Source organism: Eulemur rufifrons, chromosome 28, assembly GCF_041146395.1.
Source record: "Eulemur rufifrons isolate Redbay chromosome 28, OSU_ERuf_1, whole genome shotgun sequence".
In the NCBI taxonomy this organism is placed as follows: domain Eukaryota; kingdom Metazoa; phylum Chordata; class Mammalia; order Primates; family Lemuridae; genus Eulemur; species Eulemur rufifrons.
In genome coordinates, this window is record NC_091010.1 from 20,222,678 (window position 1) to 20,249,732 (window position 27,055).

The 27,055-nt window shown below is 37.2% G+C and overlaps 1 protein-coding gene across 1 annotated transcript in view; it reads right to left on the reverse strand.

The window, feature by feature from the left end:
- Positions 1-27,055, reverse strand: part of ASCC1 (activating signal cointegrator 1 complex subunit 1) — a 93,472-nt gene that overhangs the window by 60,614 nt on the left and 5,803 nt on the right. The window contains exon 4 of the mRNA XM_069459906.1: positions 23,489-23,667. Coding sequence (XP_069316007.1) covers positions 23,489-23,667 — 179 coding nt within the window. The remainder of the gene's footprint in view (positions 1-23,488; positions 23,668-27,055) is intronic.

Genomic DNA, 27,055 nt, shown 5'->3' on the forward strand with positions numbered 1-27,055 from the left:
CGTGAGCCACCACGCCCGGCCAACCACCAGCATTCTTTAGTAGCAAGCCTTTTTTATTATCCCATAAACACACTCCATAGCAATTAAATAAATAATCACACTCCATTCCCTATGCCTCATCCCCTAGTAACCTCTAATTTGTTTTCTGTTCCTTTGGATTTGCCTATTCTGGATGTAGTATGTAAAACGAATCATATAACTTATACCTTTGTGACTAGCTTCCCTCACTTAGTGTAATTCAAGTTTCAGCCAAGTTGTAGCACTATCTGTACTTTATTCCTTTTCAGGGTTGAATAATAGTCTAGTGTATGTACCACAATTTATAAATTCATCTGTTGATGGACATTTGGGTTGTTTCCACCTTTTGGCTAATATGAATAATGCTGCTATAAACATTCATATACAAGTTTTTGTGTTAACATATGTTTTCAATTCTTTTGGGTACAGACCTGGGAATGGAACTGCTAGGTCATCTGGTAATTCTAGGTTTAACTTTTTGAGGAACTGTCAAACTGTTTTTCACAGTGGCTGAACTGACATACATTCCTAGCAGCAATGTATGAAGGTTCCAGTTCCTCCACATCTTCACCAACACTTACGATTTTTCCCTTTTTAAAAAAATTATAGCCATCCTGGTGGGTATGAAGTGGTATCGTATTGTGCTTTTGATTTGCATTTCCCTAATGACCAATAATGTTGACACCTTTTCATGTGCTTGTTAGACATTTGTACATCTTAGGGAAAATGTCTATTAAAATCTTTTGCCCACTTTTAAATTGTCTTTTCATTGTTGAGTTGTAAGAATTCTTTATATATTCTTGATACTACACCCATATCAGATCGTGACCTACTTTTAAAGGTAAGTAGGTCTCAAATTTCATTAATCTCATTCTGCAAATGAAAACAAGAAAAAAAGCTGAAACTCTTCCAACAGGAATGAAGCAGGAATTCTACCTTTGAATTGCAAGTTCTTATCCCTTAACCATATTCCTAACCTAATAAAATGCCCCAAAGGCAGAGAAATGTATTTATCAAATGCAGATAGCTTACATCCTATTCTTGGTTTGCCTACAACTTACTGCCTAATTTCTGCCTTGACAACAGTAGTTAATAGATTATTCGTTTTCTAAGTGTTAATGGAGCTTGAGCTATTTTTACATCTGATGAAGAGTTTTGTGATTCCACACATTAACCCAAATTGCTTCATTTAATGAAAGTGATTTTAAGGAACAATCAGCCTTAAATGTGTCAAGGAAGACTAAGTGCAAAGCTTATCACCCCAGCTATTCTAACCCTTAGCACAACCTGTCACTTTAGAGAAGGCATGGAAAGCCTCCCAAATGATTTCAGTATGCACAATTCCATCCCAAACTGCAGCTGAGAACTGTTCCTCTAACAATAACAGCTAATATTTGTTGAGCCCTTACTCAGCTCCAGGCATTTTCTGTAACTATGGACAAACATCCTATAAGGAAAATACTACTACCATCCACATTCTACAAACAAGGAAACTGAGGCATTGGGAAATTAAGCCATTTTTCCAAGGTAACATTGCTAGGAAGAGATGAAGTTGAAATTCAAACCCAGGCAGTCAAAACCCAAAGACTGCTTTTCTGGTTTTTTGTTTTGTTTTGTTTTGTTGAGACAGAGTCTATCTCTTTGCCCAGACTAGAGTGCTGCGGCATCAGCCTAGCTCACAGCAACCTCAAACTCCTGGGCTCAAGTGATCCTCCTGTCTCAGCCTCCCCAGTAGCTAGGACCAAAGGTGTGTGCTACCATGCTGGCTAATTTTTTCTATTTTTTTTTTTTTTTTGTTTGGTGGGGGTGGGGGGGTGTCTCACTCTTGCTCAGGCTGGTCTTGAACTCCTGACCTCAAGTGATCCTCCTGCCTTGGCCTCTCAGTGTGCTAGGATTACAGGTGTGAGCCACCACACCCAGCCCAAAGCCTGTATTTCTGATCAATATTATATATCCTCTCTAGTAACAGTTGCTCAAAGGAGGCTGGAACAATAGGACCACCACCCAGAGGCAAGTCCTTCTGCATTTCACCAAAACTCAAACATAAATTGGTCTAATCACTAAATTAGTCACAGGAATAAAGAAAATTTTACAAGTCTATGAAAAGTGGTTTTAATATCTGTCTTTTCCTAGATATGACACCAAAGGCATGATTTATAAAAGAAAAAATGGCTAAACTGAACTTGATCAGAATTTAAAACGTAAAACTTATACTTCAAATGACACCATTAAGAAAATGAAAAGACAAGCCACAGAGAAAAATATTTAGGAGAAAAATTTGTAAATCATGTCTGATAAATATAAATATACTAAAAATTCTTAAAATTCAACAATAAAAAGATATACAATCCAATTTTAAAATGAGCTAAAGATCTGAACATTTTACCAAAGCAGATACATTAACGGCTACAAGAACAGAAAAAGATGCTCAACATCATTAGCCATTAAGAAAATACAAATCAAAACCAAAATAAGGTATCACTTCACACCCATTAGAATGACTGTAATCAAAAAGAAAAACAATAACAATTGTTAGTTGAGGATATGGAGAAACTGAGCAGCCACTTGGTAAAATAAAAATGTAAAATGTAAAATGGTGTGGCCACTTTGGAAAACAGTTTGACAGTTACTCAAAAAGTTAAACATAAATTTACAATACAATCTAGCCATTTCATTCCTAGGACTTTACCCAGTGAAATGAATACAAAGGTCTACTGCACTCTAACCAGGGTAACAGAGTGAGACTCTGTCTCAAAAAAAAAAAAAAAAAGAAAGAAAAGAAAAGAAAAAGAAAAAGAAAAAGAAAAAGAAAAAAGAAACGTAAAATAAAACTACACTGAATACCATTTCCCACCCACCACACTGACAAAAATTAAAAGGCCTGGCAATACACTCTGTTGAGGAGGCTATGGGGACATAGGCACTTTCGTACATTGCTACTGGAAATGCAAAATGGTACAATTCCTACCAGAGTGAAATTTGGCATTATCTAATAAAACAAAAGATACATTTGTATTGCATCTTGTGATACATTTGACCCAATGTTAAGAACTGAATTGTGTCCCCACCAAAATCAATTATGTTAAAGCCCTCACATCCAATATATTTGGAGACAGGGCCTTTAACAAACTTTAGAAATGATCCCTGAAAGTACAGTCTTGAGATATGTCTTTAAAGAGGTAATTAAAGTTAAATGAGGTCATAAGGGTGGGTCCCTAATCCAACAGGACTGGTGTCTTTATACAGAGAAGAAACACACTCCTGGTGTTTCCTCCTCTATATAAGGCACGGAGAAAAGGCTCTGTGAGGACACAGAAAAAGGTGGCCATCTGCAAGCCAGGAAGAGGCTTCACTAGAAAACAACCTTGCTGGCACCTTGATCTTAGTCTTCCAGCTTCGAGAACTGAGAGAAGATAAATTTCTGTTGTTGAAGCCACCCAGACTGTGGTATTCTGTGACAGCAGTCTGAGCACACTAATACACCCAATGTTCTTAATTCTAGGAATTTATCCTGAAGATACATCTCCAACAATTTAAAATACATGTGCACAAGGTTAGTCACTACAGCATTATTGCAAAATAATGCAAACTACCTAAATGCTCAAGTATAGAAGATTGGTTGAAAACTATGTATAAACTGATAAGGAATGATTTTTCAGAACCCAATATTAAATAAAAAAGCAAAGTCCAGAAGAGCGTATATACTTTGTTACCATTTATGCAAGAAAAAAGGGAAAATAAGAAAACCTATAAACATAAATATATCTGGTTATCTTTACCAAAAAAAAAAAAAAGAAAAAGAAAAGAAAAAGAAAAAAACCCACAGGATCAATAAACTCAAGAACAATGTCCTTGGTTATCTAGAAGGGATGAGGGGAATGGGGCAGAAGAAATACAAGAATGTGTGACACTTCTAAGTATGTATGCCTTTTATATAGTTTTGACTTTTGGAAGAACGTTGTTGGTCTACATATTCAAAAATGAAATTAAATTAACAAGGGTGGGAAGAGAAAAGAAACCTAAATTCGAAAGTGAACTAAAAATGAACCCAACTATAGTTCAAATGAATACCAAATCCACACTAGAGTGGGTAAGAAACGAAGAACTAATGAACACAATATTTGACTTCATATATGGGGGTTGGGTGGAGGGGGAGCTACAAACAAATCCTGAATAGGTTTACTCTTACAGAGCTATAGGCAAAGCAAATCAAAACTATTTTAGAGGTACTAGGCAAATGACTGGGACTGGGCAAATGAGTAAAGGTGTTGCTGGTGCTGCAAGGCAGGGTTCTAACTGTGGAAGGAGGGACATACAAATATGGAAAGAGAGCAAGGAAGAACCATGTGGGAATGGCCTGGAATTGGAGCTATCTTGGTGAACTCTTGACTTCTAAAATATTGGCTAGGCACAGTGACTAACACCTGTAATCCTACTACTATGGGATGCTAAGATGAGGTAGGAGGATCACTTGAGGCGAGTTCAAGACCAGCCTGGGAACACAGCAAGACCCCATCTATACAAAAAATTAAACAATTAGTCAGGCATGGTGGCACGTGCTTATAGTCCTAACTACTTGGGAGGTTGAGCTGGGAGGATCACATAAGCACAGGAATTCAAGGTTACATTGAGCTATGATCAATCAGGCCACTGCACTCCAGCCTGGATGACAGAGTGAGACCCTATCTCAAAAAATAAGTATATATGTGCATTTATGCCCATGTATATGCATGTATATGTACATTATGTCTGTGTATATTTGCATATATATACATGCACATGCTTCCTAGATCTGTCCTCTGAAAGAGTCTAAAAGCAAAGATATCCTGAGCATACCTGGCACCCAAGTCTGGTCCTAATATCACTGCCCAATAAAAGGAACCAAGGCTCTTTGGAGAAATGGCTGATTCCAGGGCAGGGACAGCAAAGTAAAAGATAAGCCTGGAACAGTTTTTTATGCCATAAAGTATGGAAATACAAAAAAAAAAAAAAAAGGCAGGCACGTCACCAACATAGAACCACCGGTTAAATTAATGACAGTTTGAGCACCAAAATAATTAATAAGCATAACTTATAAGCTACTGAAAAAATACAAATGTATGATTCTGTATCAATGATTGACAGAGAGACAGACACAGACAGACAGATGAGAAGGGAGAGGTGTTTCTTACAGTAGAATACCAAATGCCAACTGATAAATATAGAGGAAATACTGGAGTTTGAAAATCATAATTTTGCAACCATCATAGCAAGATTCAGGCTGCTAAATCTAAGGGGAAATTTGTTGAGCAGAGTATTTGCATAGTCTTAAAATGTCTCCTCACAGATTGCTTATGGGTTGAAAGGAAAAATAATAGTAACTATACAGTTCTGTATAGTCTTCTGATGTGTGTTATATTTAACGATTAAAAAGTTTAAAAAAGAAAACTCTAAGCACAAATGTCAAGGTAAAACAACTTTTTCTCAAGCTTTTATAAATGTTGGGGCCTTTTAAGGGTAAAATTACACTATTTCCTCTTTTAAAAAAAAAGTGACTAGAGAGAGGAAAACAGGACAAGACATGCCCTGTCACTGGCACACCAAATCAAGATTTCACTGATAAAGCCAGACTCAATTCTAAACCCCTGACAGTGCATTCAACTGACCTAATGGCTTAAAATCCCCAGTTTGTTATCTCAGTTCCTTTCATAATTTCATCACTCCTTCTCGCTTTCTCTTTCTCCTTATTCTTTGGCCTTCTCGTTCATAATCCACCCTAATACTCGGCTAGAAAAAGGAAGCTCTTCAACTTTGCTTTCCTTACCTTTACCCTTTGGGAACCTACCAAGTCAACTTGACTTCACTTGCCAAGAAAATATGGAATACTGGGAACAAAACACGCAGAATGCAACAGAGCAGGACAATGAACAGATGGGTCACCTAAAAGTCACACAATCAGAAGTTTTTGGGGTAACTTTGAGTCATAAGTGTTCAAATAGCCTTTAACTCTATGGCAGGCTATATAATTTACAAGTAACCCTACTAGACAGTCTCTTAATGAATGGAGAAACAACCTAAATTTTGCCCTTACACCACCATCTACCAAGAAAAACTTTTACTGAATTATCTAAATTTAATGTGGAACCAAACAATCTACAAGGTAATTGCATAAATCTCTAGAGCCACTGTTTTTCTTTGCTCAGAATATATCAGATTTCCACCACAAGCCCGTTCATTGAGATGAATAAAGACCAACATCAAATTCTTTACTCCAGGGGTTTAATTATACCAGGCTCTGCTCCAAGTTCGCCATTACTCAGAGCTGGAACTATTTTACTCCATTAGGTTGGCCACCCAGGCTGGCGCCTGAAAATTCTAATGGTACTGACCTTCTACACAGCAGGGAGAAGCAAAGGATGAAGTAACAGGAATTTCCTGGGGCAGTTTTGTCTAGATGAAAATAAACATGTTTCTTTATGGCTAAGTCACAACATCTCTTAGCCTCAGTTTCTTCGTTTGTTAAATAAGGCCTCATCCAAGGAGGGAAAACGCACACATACAAAAATTTCCTCCACAAAAAGCTTATGCACAGGCCGAAGTCACAGTTCACCTGCTGACTCAGCAGTCCCAGGGGCATAACCTTGACCCTCTCATTCAAACTGCAGCTCATGATTTATCACTAGCAATCACCACCTCATCACAGGCCCTTCACTGAGTTCACTTTTAACCCAGCACTCCAGGCTCCACTGGGGCAGAACTGCTAGCAATGCTGTCAGTATGAACAATTAACAAGAGATAGCAAAATGGAGAAATGTCAAGATTGGGGAAAAGGCCAGTGGAGAGTAGTATGGATTAGCCCACCGTGAAGCTCCGTCTGCTTCCTTAAAGCTCAACTGTCCTTTCCATGCAGATGAGACATAACCCCGGTGCATCTGTGAGAGCTGTCAGCAAGCAGAAGGGAAGCCTCTCTTCAGACTTAGACTTGTAAGAATCTAATCCAAATGTGTCGCACCCAGAATGAAAACAATTTATAGCACGCTGCCTTGACAGCACCTGCCAATTGCCAGAGACAAAAAATAATCCTCAAATTATATTCACATATATCATCTTTTCAGAATTCCAGGAGTAACAAAGGTTTGTGCCTTAACTATAAAAGGCCTTTAACCTGGACTAGAGAGTCTAGGGTTCTAATTCCAACTCTGTCACAATCCAGGTATAATTAGGGAAGTCATTTCATTTCTCTAAGCCTCACTTCCCTCCTCTGTAAAATAAGGGAGATAGACTAGTTTACCTTTAAGTCAAAGGTCCTATAAACTTCGTACATGTTCCCATGAACCTATAAATAATTACCTGCTAACAAAATTGATAGTTGTGAGGGATGTACCAATTCACTTCCTGATATTCTATTCAAACAAAAGGAGGAAATAAGCATGTTTCCTCTATGCTCATTATATTTTCTTTCTTTTTTAAATGGCCAAATTCTGTAGAATCACTTCTAGCAGGTGACACTAACCTCATTCACATATGAAAGTTATTCAAATAAGGCAAAGTGGTGAAAAGAGCACTTAGCTTTGCAACCAGACAGGCCTAAATGCAAATTCTAACTCTGCCACCTATCAGCAGCCTGACCCAAGGCAAGTTACTCAAATGCTTTGAAATTCAATATCATCATCTATAAAACAGGCAATACTTCCCTCTCAGGTTTGTTCTGGGGACTAAATGAAATACATGTGAAGTGTCTGACACACAGTAGAATGGAATAAATACAGGCTTCTCCCTCTTCTTTTTACATGACCATGTAACACTAGACAAATATCATCTTTGCTCTCCCTTTCAAAGCAGCATGAGAAGCTAAATTAGGCTCTGCTGAGTCATTTCCACTATTCTTTAAGAATGTTCAGAAAAGCTGACTTTGATTTGAGAGTCTCTACATGTTATTAATGAAATACCCTGTTAAGTTACATAAGCTTCAGAAAAAAAGAAAAAAGGCTTTGATTCTTCTGGCTGATAAATTCTATCTATTCAGACATAATTATGAGAAAGTGGAGAGGTTCTTAAAAACAAGGACAAATATTCAAGCATCAGATTTTATACTGATGAGAGAAAAGAATTTCTCATGCATCATCTAAATATCTTTACTCAGTAAAGAGGAGTGAAGAGCATCTCCCCTCACTCAAGGATGCACCAACCTACTTCCCTTAGATGTGCACAACAAATCCTTAAGGCTACTTTTCTAAAGGCTTAACTATTCCTCCACAAATTACTTGAAAGCACTAGTTAGCAAGCATCTACTAACCTATATTCCCAAAGACACACCCTGATCACTCTGACGTCTGCGATGGCTTAATAGTACAACACCTGTTCAAGCTGGATCCTTAGCTTCTGAATGCCACTGTCCCTCGCCTCCATATCATCCTCCATGACAAGTCCTATTTGGTATAACAATATCTATAATAATTACAACAAGAATAACTAACACTTATTCAGCATTGGCTGCATGCCATGCTCTGCCCTAAATACCCTAAACTTACTAACTCCCTCTACATGGCAACATTGTAGCATAAATACTATTATAACCCCCACTTTAAAGAAGGCCTCTGAAATATCTCTGGACTATATCTAGTCCAGAACACGCCACAGATCCTAGTTTTCTTTCAATAGACAATATCAATAGCCTCCTAACTGGTACTAGTCTCTGGTATCCCACTCCTTAACTCTCAATGCATCCTCTACATTGCCTTCAATTATTTTTCTATGATGCTAAGTTCATCACAGTCCCTGCTTAAAATCTTAGCTAGTTTCTTATCATCTATCTGGAGGAAACATTCAAAATCCTTAACCCACATAATAAGACCATTTACAACCTGGATGCCATTTAACCTTCCACTCTTAACTCCTACCTCTTCCCTACTCTACTCACTTTCTAGGCTCCAGTCTTAATAAATTCTTCACTCTCTCTTGAATATCTCACAAGTGACATTTCCTCTGGCCAGAATGCTTACCACCCCCCTTGCCAGCCTGGCACAAACTCCTGTCCTTCCTTCAAGACTGTTCAGGTGTCAACTTCCTTATTAAACTTCAACAACTACTGAATCTCTCCTCTGGGTACCCAGTGCCCTACCTTCTAATAGCACTTATCTCACAACACTGTAACTATTTTAGTAAGAAGTCTATTTCCACCCCTTCCCTGAGTATGGAATCCTTAAGGGTAGAGTCCACTGTTAGTACATAACACATATGTCCTACATATTACATCTAGCTAGTATATGGCAGACATTTAATAAATAGTGTACATACAAATGCATAAAAAACAAAAACTTGTTCATAACTACCATCTCTATCCAAATGGTACAATGTATGACTCTTGTAAACATCTTTTCTTACTTTCCTACCCAACATCAGAACTCATGGGTTTTACAATTTTTCTTACAACCAAAGACAACTAACTCATCTTTATTCTACTTTTTTTTTTTTTTTGAGACAGAGTCTCTCTCTGTTGCCCGGGCTAGAGTGAGTGCCGTGGCGTCAGCCTAGCTCACAGCAACCTCAAACTCCTGAGCTCAAGGGATCCTGCTGTCTCAGCCTCCCAAGTAGCTGGGACTACAGGCATGTGCCACCATGCCCGGCTAATTTTTTCTATATATATTTTTAGCTGTCCATATAATTTCTTTCTATTTTTTTTAGTAGAGATGGAGTCTCGCTTTTGCTCAGGCTGGTCTCGAACTCCTGAGCTCAAACGATCCGCCCACCTTGGCCTCCCAGAGTGCTAGGATTACAGGCGTGAGCCACCGCGCCCGGCCTCATCTTTATTCTAAATTAGTTCATAACTACAAATCCTACAGCTCCCTTATACACAAAGAATTTTAAATTATACACTAAAGCTTATATATAACATTTTCTTCTTCAGTGAATAATACTAACAGGAAAAAAATAGTCTTAACTGAGGGAGTTGGGGGGATACAGACCCACTACGCATTCTGCCCAGTGTCAGCCTTCACACTACAGCAGGAGCAGAATTATGTAGTTTCTGGAACTATCACCTACTCAGGTTCTCTAGAAAGCCTGAGAAATCCCCTGTTGCTTCATAAAGATCTATAAGCCTTCAGAATGTTCTACTACACACAGTTTTGAATTACTGTTTTTCATTACTGATGTGCTTTCTACTGGACCCTGCTGTGAGATAAAGTGGAATTATAGCAGCATTATGAGCTACAGAATGATTGAGAGATATACAGGGTTATAATGTACTTCTTGAACTTGCAGACAGTGAGACATCTTTGAATCTTAATGCAAGAGAGGAAAGAGTGAAAAAATAAAGTGCAGTTTATCTGCAGATCACATAGATGAAGAATACCTTGCCAATGTCTGTGAGCAGCTAAATCCTACACTAAATACTCAGACTTACGGAGCTGAAGGACAGGGATGATGGTGATAATGTTTGCAGTCAAACAGTATTTCTTATATAACTGATGAGGACAAAGGAAGGTGATTTCAGGAAATGCTATCCTGAAAGGTAAATTCCGTTTCCTTGGAGAATCAAGGGTGAGGTCAAGGACAAGCACGCTACCAAAGAGGGGAAAGAGGACAACTATTTTAAAGGAAGAAAGAAGTTCAACGAAGGGTAATAGGACAGGATGAGACCTGGGAGTGAGAAAGTTGTCTATTATACCAGAAATGTGACCTTCATAACAATGAAAATTAATGGCTATGGTAGGCAGAATTCTCAGAATGACCCCCAACCACCTTCAGCCTGGTATAATTGACCTCACCCCCTGACTGTAGGTAGAACCTGTGACTGTGATAATTTATCAATCCTACGATTATATGTTATATGGTACAGTTGACCTTAAGAGAGAGAGATTACCCCAATGAGCCTAATCTATATACATGAGCTCTTTAAAAAGCAGTCTTTGGCTGGTGGCAGGAGTCAGAGATTTGAAGCTCAAGATGGATTTGATGGAAGCCAGAGCTGCAATGTGCGAAGGAAACAGGGCCCTCAGACCTACAGCCACAAGGACCTGAATTCTGCCAACGGACTGAATGAACCTGAAAGTTGATTCTTCCCAAGAGATTCCAGATAAGAGACTAGTCTGGCCAATATGTTGATTTTGGCCCTGGGGAACCCTAAGCAGAGAATCCAGTCCAGCTCACTGGGTCTTCTGACCTGGAGACCTAAGGAACTACTACAAAACTGTGAGATGATAAATGGGTGTGGTTTTAAGCTGCTAAGATTGTGGTAATTTATTACGCAGCAATGGAAAACTCACAGGGGAAGGTATGAATGTAAACTGATAAACTCATTTTCAATAGAACTTTTTTTTTTTTTTTTGAGACAATCTCACTCTGTCACCCAGGCTAGAGTGCCATGATGTCAGCATAGCTCACGGCAACCTCAGGCTCCTAGGCTCAAGCAATCTTCCTGCGTCAGCCTCCTGAATAGCTGGGACTACAGGCGTGTACCACCATGCCCAGCTAATTTTTAGCAGAGACAGGGTCTTGCTGTTGCTCAGGCTGGTCTTGAACTCCTGATCTCAAGCAATCCGTTTGCCTTGGCCTCCCAGAGTGCTAGGATTACAGGCGTAAGCCACCGTACCCAGCCTCAATAGAACCTTTCATCCCAAAGATCCCAAAAGCACTTGACATATTTGACATGAGTCATAAAGGAGGATAAGTTTGCCTTCTCAAAAAAAAAAAGAAACAAAACATTAGTATTGATTAAAAATTTTTTAGAAGATAAAGAGTCTCACCTTGACTAATGCCATATACTTATGTTACTGAATTGTATAAATTAGAGCAGATACTAGATCCTACATAACCTTGTGTCATGTGCTCTACTTAACGCTGTGGTACTCACTAGCTGTGACACCTTAGGCAAGTTAACCTCTCTAAATTTCCATTCCTTCATTAGTAAAAAGGGATATAAATACCTGTCTCATGGGGATGGACTGAAGATTGAACAAATATATGCGGCATTTAGAACACTGCCTAGCACAAATGCAAGAGCTTTATAATTATTTGCTGTCTTTTATTTCACTCAATTAATATTCAGTGAAATATAAGACAGCAAATAATTATAGAGAATAAAAGTGGAAAATGCAGGCTTATTTACAATATTACAGATTAGCAGGAAAAAAATGCATGAATAGCAGCATTATTCATAATATCCCAAAAGTAGAAATAACCCAAATGTTCATAAACTGATGAATGGATAAATGAAATGTGGTATGTACTTACAATGGAATATTTTTCAGCCCTAAAAAGGAATGAAGCAGTATTACATGATACAACATAGATAAACCTTGAAAACATTATCTTAAGTGAAAGATGCCGGACACAAAAGGCCACATATTGCATAATTCAATTTATATGAAATATTGAAAATAAGCAAATTCATACAGACAGAGGTAGATTAGTGGTTGTCATACGCTGGGGAAAGACAGTGATGGCTTATTGGCTATAGGATTTCTTTTTGGGGGTGATGGAAATATTCTGGAATTAGATGGTGGCAATGATTGCATAATCCACTGACTATAGCAAAAACCAATGAAATGTACCCTTTAAGATGGGATTTTTTCCAGTGCAAGTATCTCATTAAAATAGGGAAAAAAAGAATAAATTTAAAAAATAAAAATTTTGTTATTTCAATATTTTTAAAAACAAATTAGGACTGTTCCTTTTGCCCATGAAGAATTAGCTCCTATAGGACCTGCCTTCCTACCATCAATAACTAGAAAACTAGATAAAATATATGAAACAAGTGTTTTCAGGTATTGGACAACAAATAGTACCAGACTGTGGTCTCTAAGACAGAGGGAGGAAACAAAAACTCAGACCTACCCTGGCTTTCTGCATAGAGGCAACTTCCAAATAGCGGCACAGACCAGGTAACCCAAACAAAGCCCAGTGTTTCCAATGAGTTGAGGTGACAAAAAGTGGAATTCAGGGATGCTAAGGTGAATAAAATTTGCAGGGCCAATTACTGAAGAAGAGGGAAGCTATTTAAAAAAAAGGGCTCCAGAAATCTACATAAAGGACTCTTTGAGACTTTAGCTGAATAACAATCTGTACATACATAGGGTGAAACCTACAAGACCAGATTAAAAAAACAATTGGAGAGCTATAAGCTGAACAATTCCCAAAGCTCAAGCAGCAGCAAAACACTCAAGTTGCCACCAGCCAGAGTAGAGAGACCTCACAGAGGACTGAATAGAGACTGCAAGAGGGTCACATCTTAGTAGTGAAGCTAAATTAGCCCTACAGTAAAAAGTACTCTACAATGTCCTTTTTAAAGCTTTTAAGCTTTAAAAACAATCTTTGAAATGATTATACTAACTGACAAATAACTACCTTCCAGAACAAAGTTTAGGACTCTTTAAAGGTTGTGTTTGATGGCTCACACCTGTAATTCCAGCACTTTGGGAGGCCAAAGTGGAAGGATCACAGGAGTTTGAGACTAGCCTAGGCAACATAGTGAGCCCCTGTCTCTACAAAAAATAAGAAAAATTAGCCCGGCATGATGATGCATGCCTGTAGTCCCAGCTATGTGGGAGGCTGAGGCAGGAGGATCTCTTAGGCCCAGGAGTTCAAGGCTGCTGCCAGGAATAAAGACAGAGAAGACACAAATTACCAATATCAGTAATACAAGAAGGGATATCACTACAGAGCTTACAGACACTAAAAGGATAACAAAAAACTTTGAGCAACTATATCCAATAAAATTCAAAAGTTTAGACAAATGGACAAATTACTTGAAAGACACAAACTACCAACACACATTCAAGAAACATATAACGGCCGGGCGCGGTGGCTCACGCCTGTAATCCTAGCACTCTGGGAGGCCGAGGCGGGTGGATCGCTCGAGGTCAGGAGTTCGAGACCAGCCTGAGCAAGAGTGAGACCCCGTCTCTACTAAAAATAGAAAGAAATTATATGGACAACTAAAATATATATATACAAAAAATTAGCCGGGCATGGTGGTGCATGCCTGTAGTCCCAGCTACTCGGGAGGCTGAGGCAGGAGGATTGCTTGAGCCTAGGAGTTTGAGGTTGCTGTGAGCTAGGCTGAAGCCACGGCACTCACTCTAGCCCGGGCAACAGAGTGAGACTCTGTCTCAAAAAAAAAAAAAAAAAGAAACATATAACTAGAATAGTCCTAAATCAATTAAAGAAATTGAATTCACAATTTAAAACCTTTTCACAAAATTACAGACCTAGTTGGCTTCACTGCTGAATTCTATCAAGCATTTACAGAAGAAATAATACTGATACAAACCTACACACACTCTCAGAACATGAAGAAAGGAACACACTTCTCAACTCATTATATTCATGTGGTTAAGTCAGGTAGTTGGTTTTACCCTGATATTAAAACCAGATGAAGATATCACAAGAAAACTAAAACCAATATTGCTCATGAACATAAATGTAAAACTCCTTAATAAAGTTTTAGCAAATAAAATTCAGCAATATATAAAAAATAATACATCAAGACCAAGTAAGGTTTATGTAAAGAGAAAGATTAGTTTAATGCTCAAAAACAAATGAATGTAAGTCAGCATATTTACATAATACTACGGAGGAAAAAAATATGTTCATCCCTGAGAAACTGAAAAAGCATTTCACAAAATTTAACCCCAGTCGTTACTTTTTTAAATTATCAGCAAACTAGGAACAGAATAGATTCTTAACCAGATAAAGGGCATCTGTGAAAAATCTATACTTTACATTAAACTTAAATAATAAGCAAACTAATAAAAAACTACTAGACTAATAAGTGAATTAGGCAAGATCACAGGATACAAGGTCAATATGCAAAAATCAATTGTAATTCTACACAGTAGCAATGCAAATTAACTATACCAGGCTTGGCTAGGAGTCCAATGTGCTATCCATTGCACCACAGAGCCAGTTAGCAATGCAAAATTAAAAACTAAAATTTAAAAATACCATTTACAATGGCATCCCAAAACATGAAAAACTTAGAATAATTTTAATAGTAGCAATAAGTTTAATTAGTACAAACAATTAGAAAATGAAATTGAAAACTAATTTCATTTATAATAGCATCAGAAAGCAAAAAGTAGGATTAAAATTTAATAAGATACATGTGCAATGTGTGCACTGAAAACTATGAGACATTACTGAGGGGAAATTAAAGAAGACTTAAACACATGAATATATACTGTGTTTATGGACTGGAAGACTGAAACATTGTTAAGATGTTAATTCTCCCCAATATTGATCCATATATTCAAGACAATCCCAATAAAAATCGCAGCAGGCTTTTTGTAGCAATTAACAAGCTAATTCTAAAATCTATATGGAAATACAAAGGATCATGGATAGACAAAAACAATCTTGAAAAAGAAGAACAAAATTGAAGAACTTCCACTATCTGATTAGAAGAATTATCATGAAGCTTTAGTAATCAAGACTGTGTAGTATTGGCGTAACAACAGATACATGAATAAAGTCCAGAAACAGACCCACACAAATAAGGTCATTTGATTTTTTTTTTGGAGATGGGGTCTTGCTATGTTGCCCAAGCAGGAGTACAATGGCTATTCATGGGCAAGATCATCGCACACTATAGCTTCAAACTCCAGGGCTCAAGTGATACTCTTGCCTCAGCCTCTTGAGCAGCTGGGACTATGGGTGCGTACCACTGTGCCCAGCTAAGGTCATTTGATTTTTGACAAAGGTACCAAGGTCATTCATTGGGGAAAGGATAGTCTTTTCAACAAACGGTGCTAGAACAAGTAGACAATGTATATGAAAAAAACAAACCTCAATCCTTACCTCTCACCATACATAAAAAATTAACTCAAAAGGAATCCTAAACCTAAACATAAAACATAGTTTTATAGTTTGTAGCTTATAGAAGAAAACTCTGGGGCAAAGATTTTTTTTAGATACAACATAAAAAGAATGAACCATAAAAAAAATTGGACACAACCAATATTTTAAATTTCTGCTATTTTTTTTTCAAGGTAAGTACAAAACAACGTTTATTGAGGAGAGAAAGATAGGATTATAGAGCAAGAGCAAGTTATAGGTTTACAGAGTAAGAGCAAGATACGTTCGCCACAGAACGACAAACGGACCCCTGTCATAACAAAAAAGCCTAAAATTTCTGCTATTTAAAAAATACTATTAAGCCAGGCACAGGGGTGTGTGCCTGTAGTCCCAGCTACTCAGAAGGCTGGGATGGGAGGATCAGTTGAGCCCAGGAGTTCCAGGCCAGCCTGGGCAACACAGTGAAACTCTATCTCTAAAGAAAAAACTGTGCTAGTAAGAAAACCAAACACAAACCACAGACTGGGAGAAAACAGACCTAAAACATAGATCTGATAAAGGACATGTATTTAGAATATACAACTCTTACAATTCAATAGTAAGAAATAAACAAAAAAAAAAAAAACACTAAAATTCGGCAAAAGAGTATACTTAAAAATGGTTAAAATGGCAAATTTTATGTTACATATATTTCATCATAAAGAGAAAAGTTAAAGCACCAACAATTAAAAAAACAGGTAAAATATTTGAACAGGTACTTCACAAAGGCAGATACACAAAAGGTCAATGAGTACATGCAAAGACGCTCAGCAGCATTAGGCGAGGGAAATGTACACAAAAACCACAATGAGATGCCCACCAGCACAGGTGAAATTAAAGACAGACAGACACCACCAAATGTTGGCAACAATGTGGTACAACCTGAACTCACATACATCATTTGCAGCAGTGTAAAAGCGGCAAAACCTTTGAGAAAAGATCTGACAGTTTCCTATAAAACTAAACATATATTTGCACTTGATCCAACAATTATACTACTAAATATTTACCAAAGAGGAATAAAAACATATACTTAACACAAAGCTTTGCACACAAATTATTATAGTAGCCATATTTATGATAGCCAAAGATGAGAAATCACCCAAATATCAATCAAAATTGAAAGATAAAGAAACTGGTACATTCATGGAAAGGAATACTATTCAGCAATGAAAACAAACTACTGTAACACACAACAGGAATGACTCTCAAAAATATGCTGCACCAAAAAAAATTCACACAAAAAACTCTATACTGTAAAATTCCATTCATATGATATTCTAGAAAAGGGAAAGCTAATAGCAACAGAAAGCAGATTAGTGGTTGACTGAAATCACTGGCAGGAGGTGAGGGGGCAGGGAGTGGAGACCAACCACAAAGATAAAACTTTGAGGGGTGGTGGGAATATTTTATATCTTGTTTGTGATAGTTGTTACACTGGTGTACACATTTGTCAAAACTCCTCAAACAGTATTCTCAAAATGGGTGCATTATATTTCATGTAAATTATAACTTAATAAAACTGATTTTTAAAATAGAAAGGAAAAAAACTGAAAAAATTTAGTTTGCACTCCCTTAACCTGTATTATTCTACTTCTTAGAATTTATCCCAAAGAAATCAGCGAAGACATAAAGATACATGTACACAGATGTGCATCGCAGCATTATTTGACAGAAATAATTTCCTCTAATGTTCCATTAGTAGGGGATTGATTAAATAAATAATGTAGGTCATACTCATAGAACACTTCACCACAATTAAAAATGGGAATTAGATTCTTATGTATGGATCTGAAACATGTTGTTAAGTAAATAAGGTAATTACAAAACAGTGTATAACATAATTTTTTTTTAGAGATGAGGTCTTGCTGTATTGCCCAGGCTAGCCTCGAACTCCTGGGCTCAAGTAATCCTCCAACCTCAGCCTCCCAAGTAGCTGGGATTACAGGTATGAGTCACTGCACCTGGCTAATAAATGTATATAACAAACACATATGTAAACTCAAAAAAATTTATGAGGTCGGGTACGGTGGCTCACACCTATAATCCTAGCACTCTGGGAGGCCAAGGTGGGAGGATCGCTCGAGGTCAGGAGTTCAAGGCCAGCCTGAGCAAGAGTGAGACCCCATCTCTACTAAAAATAGAAAGAAATGATTTGGACAGCTAAAAAATATATATAGAAAAAAATTAGCCGGGCATGGTGGCACATGCCTGTAGTCTCAGCTACTCGGGAGGCTGAGGCAGTAGGATCGCTTGAGCCTAGGAGTTTGAGGTTGCTGTGAGCTAGGCTGACGCCATGGCACTCTAGCCCAGGCAACAGAGTGAGACTCTGTCTCAAAAAAAAAAAAAATTATGAGCCAACTCTGTGCCAAGAGATGTTATCTTTTTCCTATGTTATTAGGCAAAGGAATGTTGAGACCTTCGATATTTTAGAGATGAGGAAACTCTATCTAAGATGTCAAATGAGTTTCAGAGGAACCAAAACAAGACTGAATACCATCACACAGTCTATCAGGAAACAACTCCAACAGGTATACATTCTTCAAAGTTTCTAGAAGGGAACTCACCTGAATTGGGTCACAGATGCAGAGTACTACTGGAAAATGACTACAGGCTTTCACAGCCATCCGCCTGTCATTCTAACAGCAGAATGAAACTTACTAAAAATCTCTTCCATATAATGTAGACAATGGTCCTTTACTTATTTCCTCTTTTATGTGATGCTTATTTCCAGCTGTTATCAGGGCCTGATTTAATGGCAGGAAGGAGGCTATTAAGCCTATGTCAGTATACAGTCTCCCTGAAAGTAGGAAGGAAATACTTTGGACTGATTAAGGCCAGCATGACATTCATGGCAGACAATCTCATTCCTGCCAAATTAAAGTAGTAATTCCCTGCCAGCCCTTGTCAGCAGCCAAAAGAAAAGTGAGAAACTGAATGTAAGTGTGTGCACACAGGCACGCACACACACACAAACACACACACACACGGGCTAATTGATTACAACCTGCTTATCTCATGGAAGGTATTTGTAACATTCCAAAGAATATATACAATGACTGAGCTTCAACTAGTTGGTATTCACAAGGTAAAATAATTTTAAAAATAAAACTAGTGGGGCATGGTGGCGCATGCCTGTCATCCTAGCCATGCGGAAGGATTGCTTGAGCCCAAGAGTTCGAGATTACAGTGAGCTACAGTCACACCATTGCACTCCAGTCTGGGTGACAGAGTGAGACCCTGTCTCTAAAATAATAATAATAATAATTTCAAAACTTTCCAGCTCCTGTTCCGTTGAAAATTACCAGCCTATACTGAAACTTCAATGTTCCTGATCTCCACCTACCCTCCATTCCCACCGAGAATGAAATCATCTTGCTACAAAATGTTAAAGAGAAAAATGATGTTCTGATGGCTCACTAATGATAACATCCACATATATATTTGAGTATTTGACTTACACATATGACCTTGTTTAAGCACATAAATAGCAAGTTAGTCACTCAAAAATGGGTTATACAATTCTATACTGAGTCCAGGCTATCTCTCATATTTGCCCAATCTGAATGTATTCACCACCATAACGTCCTTCTTAAATAATCAATTTACCAATACGCACCTCTTGCCCCATAGAAGTACTTGGTTTCTAATACTTCTATACCTGTATATCTCTCTCTCGCCATATTCTAACACGTAAGACCAACTTTAGCAATACAGACAGGACAGGAGAAAGAAAAGGAAAGGAAAAAGAGAAGGGAAAGAAAAGAAGGAAGGGAATTCTTCACCCAAAACATTTCCACTGACATAGCCCACAACTGTCAAAGCTAGCTTTCATCTACTCTTCACACTCCAAAAAATACTATCAACTTCAACCTAATTGGCAATAAATACAAGAGTAGCAGCTGCCATTTATTAAATGCTTCTATGTATTAAGCACCATACTAAGTACTTTATGTTATCTAACTTAATCCTTCCTACAGCCCTCACAAGTAGGCTGTAAAGATCTGGAGAAGTTCATTTGCCCAAGTCCACACAGATAGAGGAACCCAGAATCAGATCTAAGTCATCCGTTTCAAGAATCAAAGATATAAACCACATTTTATTTTATTCCAAATGCTTTTATTTCTCTGTTCACTATAAGATCAAGAAAGCACAGCATAGACAAACATAAGCAAAAAAAGAACCTTGATCTAAACTTCACACCCTGCAAAAAAAGATAACTGGATCATAGATCTAAATATAAAAAGACAAAACTGGCCGGGCGCGGTGGCTCACGCCTGTAATCCTAGCACTCTGGGAGGCCAAGGTGGGCGGATCGTTTGAGCCCAGGAGTTCAAGACCAGCCTGAGCAAGAGCGAGACCCCATCTCTATTAAAAATAGAAAGAAATTATATGGACAGCTAAAATATATATATAGAAAAAATTAGCCGGGCATGGTGGTGCATGCCTGTAGTCCAAGCTACTCGGGAGGCTGAGACAGGAGGATCTCTTGAGCCCAGGAGTTTGAGGTTGCTGTGAGCTAGGCTGATGCCATGGCACTCACTCTAGCCTGGGCAACAGAGTGAGACTCTGTCTTGAAAAAAAAAAAAAAAAAAAAAAGACAAAACTATAAAAATTCTAAAAGAAAATATAAGAGAAAAGCTTCATATTTCAGGGTTAGGAAAAGAGTTCTTAGACATAACATCAAAAGTACAATTCATAAAAGAAAAAATTAATAAACAGGACTTCATCACTGATAAGAGAATGAAAAGACAAGCTACAGATCAGGAGAAAACATTTGCAAATCACACATCCTTGAAAGGACTTAAATCCATATTATATAAAAAGAACTCTAAAAATTCAACAGGAAGAAAACAACTCAATTTTAAAATGTGCAAAAGACATGAATAGACACCTCACCAAACAGGATATAAGGATGGCAAAAAAAGCACATGACAGGGCTGGGTGCAGTGGCTCACACCTGTAATCCTAACACTTTTGCGAGGCTGAAAAGGGAGGATTGCTTGAGGCCAGGAGTTTGAGACTAGCTTGAGCAAGAGTGAGACCTTGTCTGTATAAAAAATAGAAAAATTAGCTGAGCATGGTGGTGCATGCCTGTAGTCCCAGATACTTGGGAGGCTGAGGCAGGAGGATCGCTTGAGCCCAGGAGTTGGAGGTTGCAATGAGCTATGATGACACCAATGCACTCCAGCCAGGAGGAAAGAGTAAGACTCTGACTCAAAAAAAAAAAAAGGCATAAGACAAAATGTTCAACATCATTAGCCATTAGAGAAACACAAATTAAAACCACAAGAAGATGTCACTACACACCTAGAATGGCTAAAATAAAAAATAATGACAACACCAAATGCTGGCAAGGATGGAGAGGAATTGGAACTCTCCTGTTACTGGTAGGAATGCAAAATGGTACAGGCACTCTGAAAGACAGTTTGGCAATTTATAAAAGTTAAACATACACCTAACATATATCCCAGATATCCTACTCCTAGGTGTTTACTATAAGAAATGAAAACTTATGTTCACACAAAAACCTGTACAAAGATGTTTATAGTTTTATTCATAATTGCTAAAAACTGAAAAAAAAAAGCTAAATGTCCACCAGTGTGTGAATGGATAAGCAAACCGTGCCACATCCATAAAGTGGAATACTACTCAGAAATAATAAGGAACAAACTACCGATACACACAACTTGGATGAATCTCAAAGGCATTATGCTGAGTGACAGGAGTCAGTCTCAAAAGGTTACCTACTGTACAATTTCATTTATATGACCTTCCCCAAAAGACAAAACTACAGTGAGGAAGAGATCAGTGATCAAAGCATGAAGGAGTTTTTGGGGTAGAACTGTTCTGTATCCTAATTGTAGTGGTAGTTACAAAAATCTAAACATGTGTTAGAATTCACTGAACATACACCTAAAAGTCAATTTTATTGTATAATAATTTTAAAGATAAAATTAAAAATTGTAATTCTTCAGGGGATAATTGGTTAACTAAATAAGGGTTTAAAAAAGTTACAGCCTTACGTCTTACCATATATCAAAATATATTCTAAAGGAAATAAGTAACTTATGAAGTAATACTGATCTTCTAAATATATATGTATGAAGCTCTTACAAATAAATTTAAAAAAAGAATATTCCCAAAGACAAATGGGCCAAGACATGAAGAAACAACAGAATTAAATATATGAAAATGTCTTATCTCGCAAATAATCAAATAAACATTAAAGCAAATGGACTAGTATTTTGTCAATTGGATTAAAAAAATCTTAAAAGAATAACACCCGGTATTGGCAAAAGTGGGAAAAGAAACGTAAAGAAAACTCTAGTTTGGAGTATAAAGTACTATATTCCTGAAGGTAATCTGAATGATATACATACCAAAAAACTCAAACACATAACATACTCTTTTTCCACTTTTAGGAATTTAAGTAAGAAAATAATCAGAGTAGTGCCAAAAAGTGTATGCACAATACTCATAATAATATTATTTATAATAATGAAAATAGAAACAATAAAGGTTGAATAATTATACATCCATATAATAGAATAGCAAGTAGCCATTAAAAATTCAAGTTATCTGAACAGTTAATGAAATCATTAAGCTACTTTAGTTATCACTGTTGTATTTTCCTACCTCATCTCCAAAGCAAAGGTAAAAGATTTAGGTTTCTGTTCACTGACAAAATAATGTTTATTGTATAATGCTATCTTTCAAAGAAAGCAGACTATAAGACCATATACAAGCTAAATTTTATTTTTTAAATGTATATGTATGTACACACTGATACACACAAGTATATATAATATGCCATAACAGTATTTCTCAGTGGTGGGATTATGGGTGATTTTTTATTAATCTTTTCTGAATTTTCTACAATAAACATATATTGCTTTCATAAAAATTTTTAAATCGACTAAAATTATTTCCAAAAGGAGTTTTAAAACTTGTTTTCTAATCTGGATTATCTGCTATTTATTCTGGTCACAAGCATTTCAGTTATATGATAATTCTATATGCAAATTTGTCTTCTAGTTACCAACCTCAAATAAACCATGACTGCCAGAAAGCAGAAAATCCACACATAATGGCATCTCATTAACACTGCCACCCAAAAGGTGCAGAATAGTGTATATATTAGGATGAGCCTTTTGTGTCTTGAAATTTTTAAAAGATATTTTGGTAATATAAAGAAATTTACGGACTAATATGTTTAAATTTTTTTTTTTCATTTTAGTGTTATAAGAAACCATCAGACCAGCCTGAGCAAGAGCGAGACCCCATCTCTACTAAAAATAGAAAGAAATTATATGGACAGCTAAAAATATATATAGAAAAAATTAGCCGGGCATGGTGGCACATGCCTGTAGTCCCAGCTACTCGGGAGGCTGAGACAGGAGGATCGCTTGAGCTCAGGAGTTTGAGGTTGCTGTGAGCTAGGCTAACGCCATGGCATTCACTCTAGCCTGGGCAACAGAGTGAGACTCTGTCTCAAAAAAAAAAAAATAAAAAAAAAAAGAAACCATCAGAAATACTTACCTTTTTTGGTGGGGGAAGAGTTTTGTATCTTCCTATTGTTTGATTTATGAACCATTTTTGTACTCTTTTTATATTTGATTTTTTTTTTTAACTTTTTGTTTTGTTTGCTGCTTACCATGGAACACTTCTCCAGTACTTCTTCCTGGAACCTCAGGAATCCTTCCTGAACCTCAACTTCATTGAGGAAAAAGGCAAGGAAGTGAGTGAAGGGCTGCTTTCTTCTAAAAGTGTCCAAAAGAACATCAATCCGAGTTCGGGCTGAAATGACACCATTTCGATGCTGGCCAGTGATTACTGCAAGCAAAGAAAAAAGGGTTAACATGCTCAAGGACTCCCAAATGCTTTTAAGACAGGTGACTTCTTGATACTGTCATCTATGGGGAGCTAAAAAGGTTCTGAATGAGTACATAAATCTTAACAGGGAACAATGCCATGTGTAAGAAAGCTGTTAATGAATTCAATTTAAGCAGAATGAGGCTTGAAAATACAATATCCTTAAGACCGCTTATGAAATAGAAAAATGAGTTCAAAAGCTACAAAACAAACACTCATACATTGCTGGTAGGAATGTAAAATAGTATAGCCACTATTGCAAAGTTTGGTCATCCCTTAAAAAGTTGAATATAGAATTACCCTATGGCCCAGAAATTCCACTCCTAGGGATACCCAAAATAAGTAAACACAGGTGTTCAAACAAAACTTGTACACAAATGTTCACAGCAGCTCTATTCATAATAGCCAAAAGGTGGAAACAACCCAAACGTCCATCAACTGAGGAACAGATCAATAAAATGTGATATATCCATAAAAAGGAATGTTATTCAGCAATAAATTTCTCAGGAAATACTGATACATGATACAATGTGGATGACCCTTGAAAACATTATGTTAAGTGAAAGAAGCTAGACACAAGAAGCCACATATTGTATGTAACCATTTATAGGAAGTGGATACAACAGAACAAGCAAATTCATAGAGACAGAAAGCAGATTAGTGATAGCTAGGGGCTGGGGGTAGGGAAGACTAGGGAGTGACTGTTAACAGGTACACAATTTCCTTTTGGGATGACAAAATATTCTGGAAATAGATAGTGGTGATGGTAGCACAACATTGTGAATGTACTAAATGCCAGTGAATTTAACATTTTGAGAAGATCTAATGGTAAATTTTATGTCATGTGTATTTTACCATAATAAAAAAGAAAAATACAATTAACATAAAGTTAAGGGCAAACAAATGGAATTTTCCTTTATGTTAATTTTACCTAAATTAAAAAAAATACTGTGGCAAAAATTAATTACTAGTAATTTACTATAGCAAAAGAGCAAAGGAGAGTCTACTACAATATAATCCTATCCTCTATGTGCAAAAATAGAAAGTTAAAAATTTGCTTATCTACATAAGTTGTATTTATGGGTATCAAATTTCCATGTTTTAGTCTGTGCTATGTCTTTATGTGTAAATAAATGAAAGCAGTGGGAAAAAAGCCACAAAGCCTAGACTACTGTCTGCAAAGAAAGAAAACCATTTATGACTAAAGAGCATATATGATGAGGTTAGATATATTCTACAAATACAAGTACCTGAGAGTACCAGAATGTATGTGGCACGGGTCTAAGGACTACAACAAGAAACACAGAGAAGGAAAACAGGCCAGGCACGGGGGCCCATGCCTGTAATCCCAACACTTTGGGAGACAGAGGCTGGAGGATCACTTGAGGCCAGGAGTTCAAGACCAGCCTGGACAGCAAAGCAAGAAAAATCAGCTGTTCTTGGTGGTAGCCTGTACCTGCAGTCCCAGCTACTTGGGAGCTGAGGCAGGAGGATTGCTTGAGCCCAGGAGTTAAAGCATGCAGTGAGCTATGATTGGGCCACTGCACTCCAGCCTGTGTGACAGAACAAGACTCTATTAAAAAATAATAACAATTAAAGGCATTCATACTAAATTTTTTGTAAACCAACTCCCTAATTACAGTGCCAATATCATTTTAAAAGCTTCTGATAGCTCATTGCTCGAGATTTCAAAACACACAAGACCAGATCCTTATCTAGAAGACCAATTAAAACCTACTAGATCATCTCCTTCTCTAGTTTCTCTAAGCTAGGAGAAGCAAAAGAAAATGAGTAAATGACAGCAAATATCATACCAATGCAACTGCAGTCTTGACTTCACATGACAACTCAGTTTATTCTAACCAATAAATGTGCTTTTTCTATATACTTTACTTCCCTAGAAGACCAAACCCAGTTTATCCTCTTGCTTTTCAATTACATTAGTTCCACTAAATTCTTACTTTTAACAATCAGACACACTAGTTTTTCACACTGTAACATTTGAGCTTTCTACGTCAAAATACAATCTTTACAACCTGCCTACCCTTTTCTTGATAAGTTTTGGAATAACTCCAGTATCTTAAAATGGCTACAGTCTCCACATTTATACTATGTTATAATTTTCACTGCAATAAAAATTATTATATATGTTACTACACAGACACAAAAAAGTGGGAAATATAATAACCGTTAATAGCGATTATGTCTCAGATTCATATTACAAGAGACCTGCTTTATATCTTACACATAATTTCTGCAAGCTTTCATTTTTTTTGAAAGCATGTATTAGTTTTATAATAAGAAAAAACTAGATAAAGAAGCTTTAATGCAATTATAAAATTACATCAATATTTGTAACCTGAACTAAAACTTAAGGAAAAACCCAAGTTTTTACACTTATAATTCTAATGAACTGAATATTTATTTTAATAGAAGTCCTTCGGAAATGTTGTTAAAGTTCTTCTGCTAGAGTTTGATGGGGAAAACTCTAGCACTGTACTGGCCAATATGGGAGCCCACATGCAGCTAGTTAAATTAATTAGAATTTAATAAAATTAAAAAATCAGTTTCTCAGTCACACTAGCCATATTTCAAGTACTCATAGTACATGAGGCCAGTACTGGACACATGCGGCTCCTGTACTGGATGGCACAGATATAAAACATTCTCACCACCACAGAAGGTTCTTTTGGACAGCACTTCTCTGAAGTCAACTACAACTTAACCGTCAAGGTGATTATCTAATATAGCACAAAATGAGAAGAGTACTTGTAATTTTTTCTGCTAAAACTCAAAATACTCCATGGGTGTTTACGGAAAATGGATTATTGGAGACTGCTGCACTCTTCAACTTTGAAAAAGTCCCATCATTCTAGAATGAGTTTACAATTTTGTTTCTTTTTTTTTTTTTTTTTTTTGAGACAGAGTCTCACTCTGTTGCCCGGGCTAGAGTGAGTGCCGTGGCGTCAGCCTAGCTCACAGCAACCTCAAACTCCTGGGCTCAAGCGATCCTCCTGTCTCAGCCTCCCGAGTAGCTGGGACTACAGGCATGCACCACCATGCCCGGCTAATTTTTTCTATATATATTTTTAGCTGTCCATATAATTTCTTTCTATTTTTTTAGTAGAGATGGGGTCTCGCTCTTGCTCAGGCTGGTCTCGAACTCCTGAGCTCAAAGGATCCGCCCACCTCGGCCTCCCAGAGAGCTAGGATTACAGGCGTGAGCCACCGCGCCCGGCCCTACAATTTTGTTTCTACAGTACTCCTCACTCAAAGCCAAAGTACAGTGTATCCTGGTTCACACTGATGCTTGGTACAGACACTTTCTGACTTGATTTATACTGCCAAA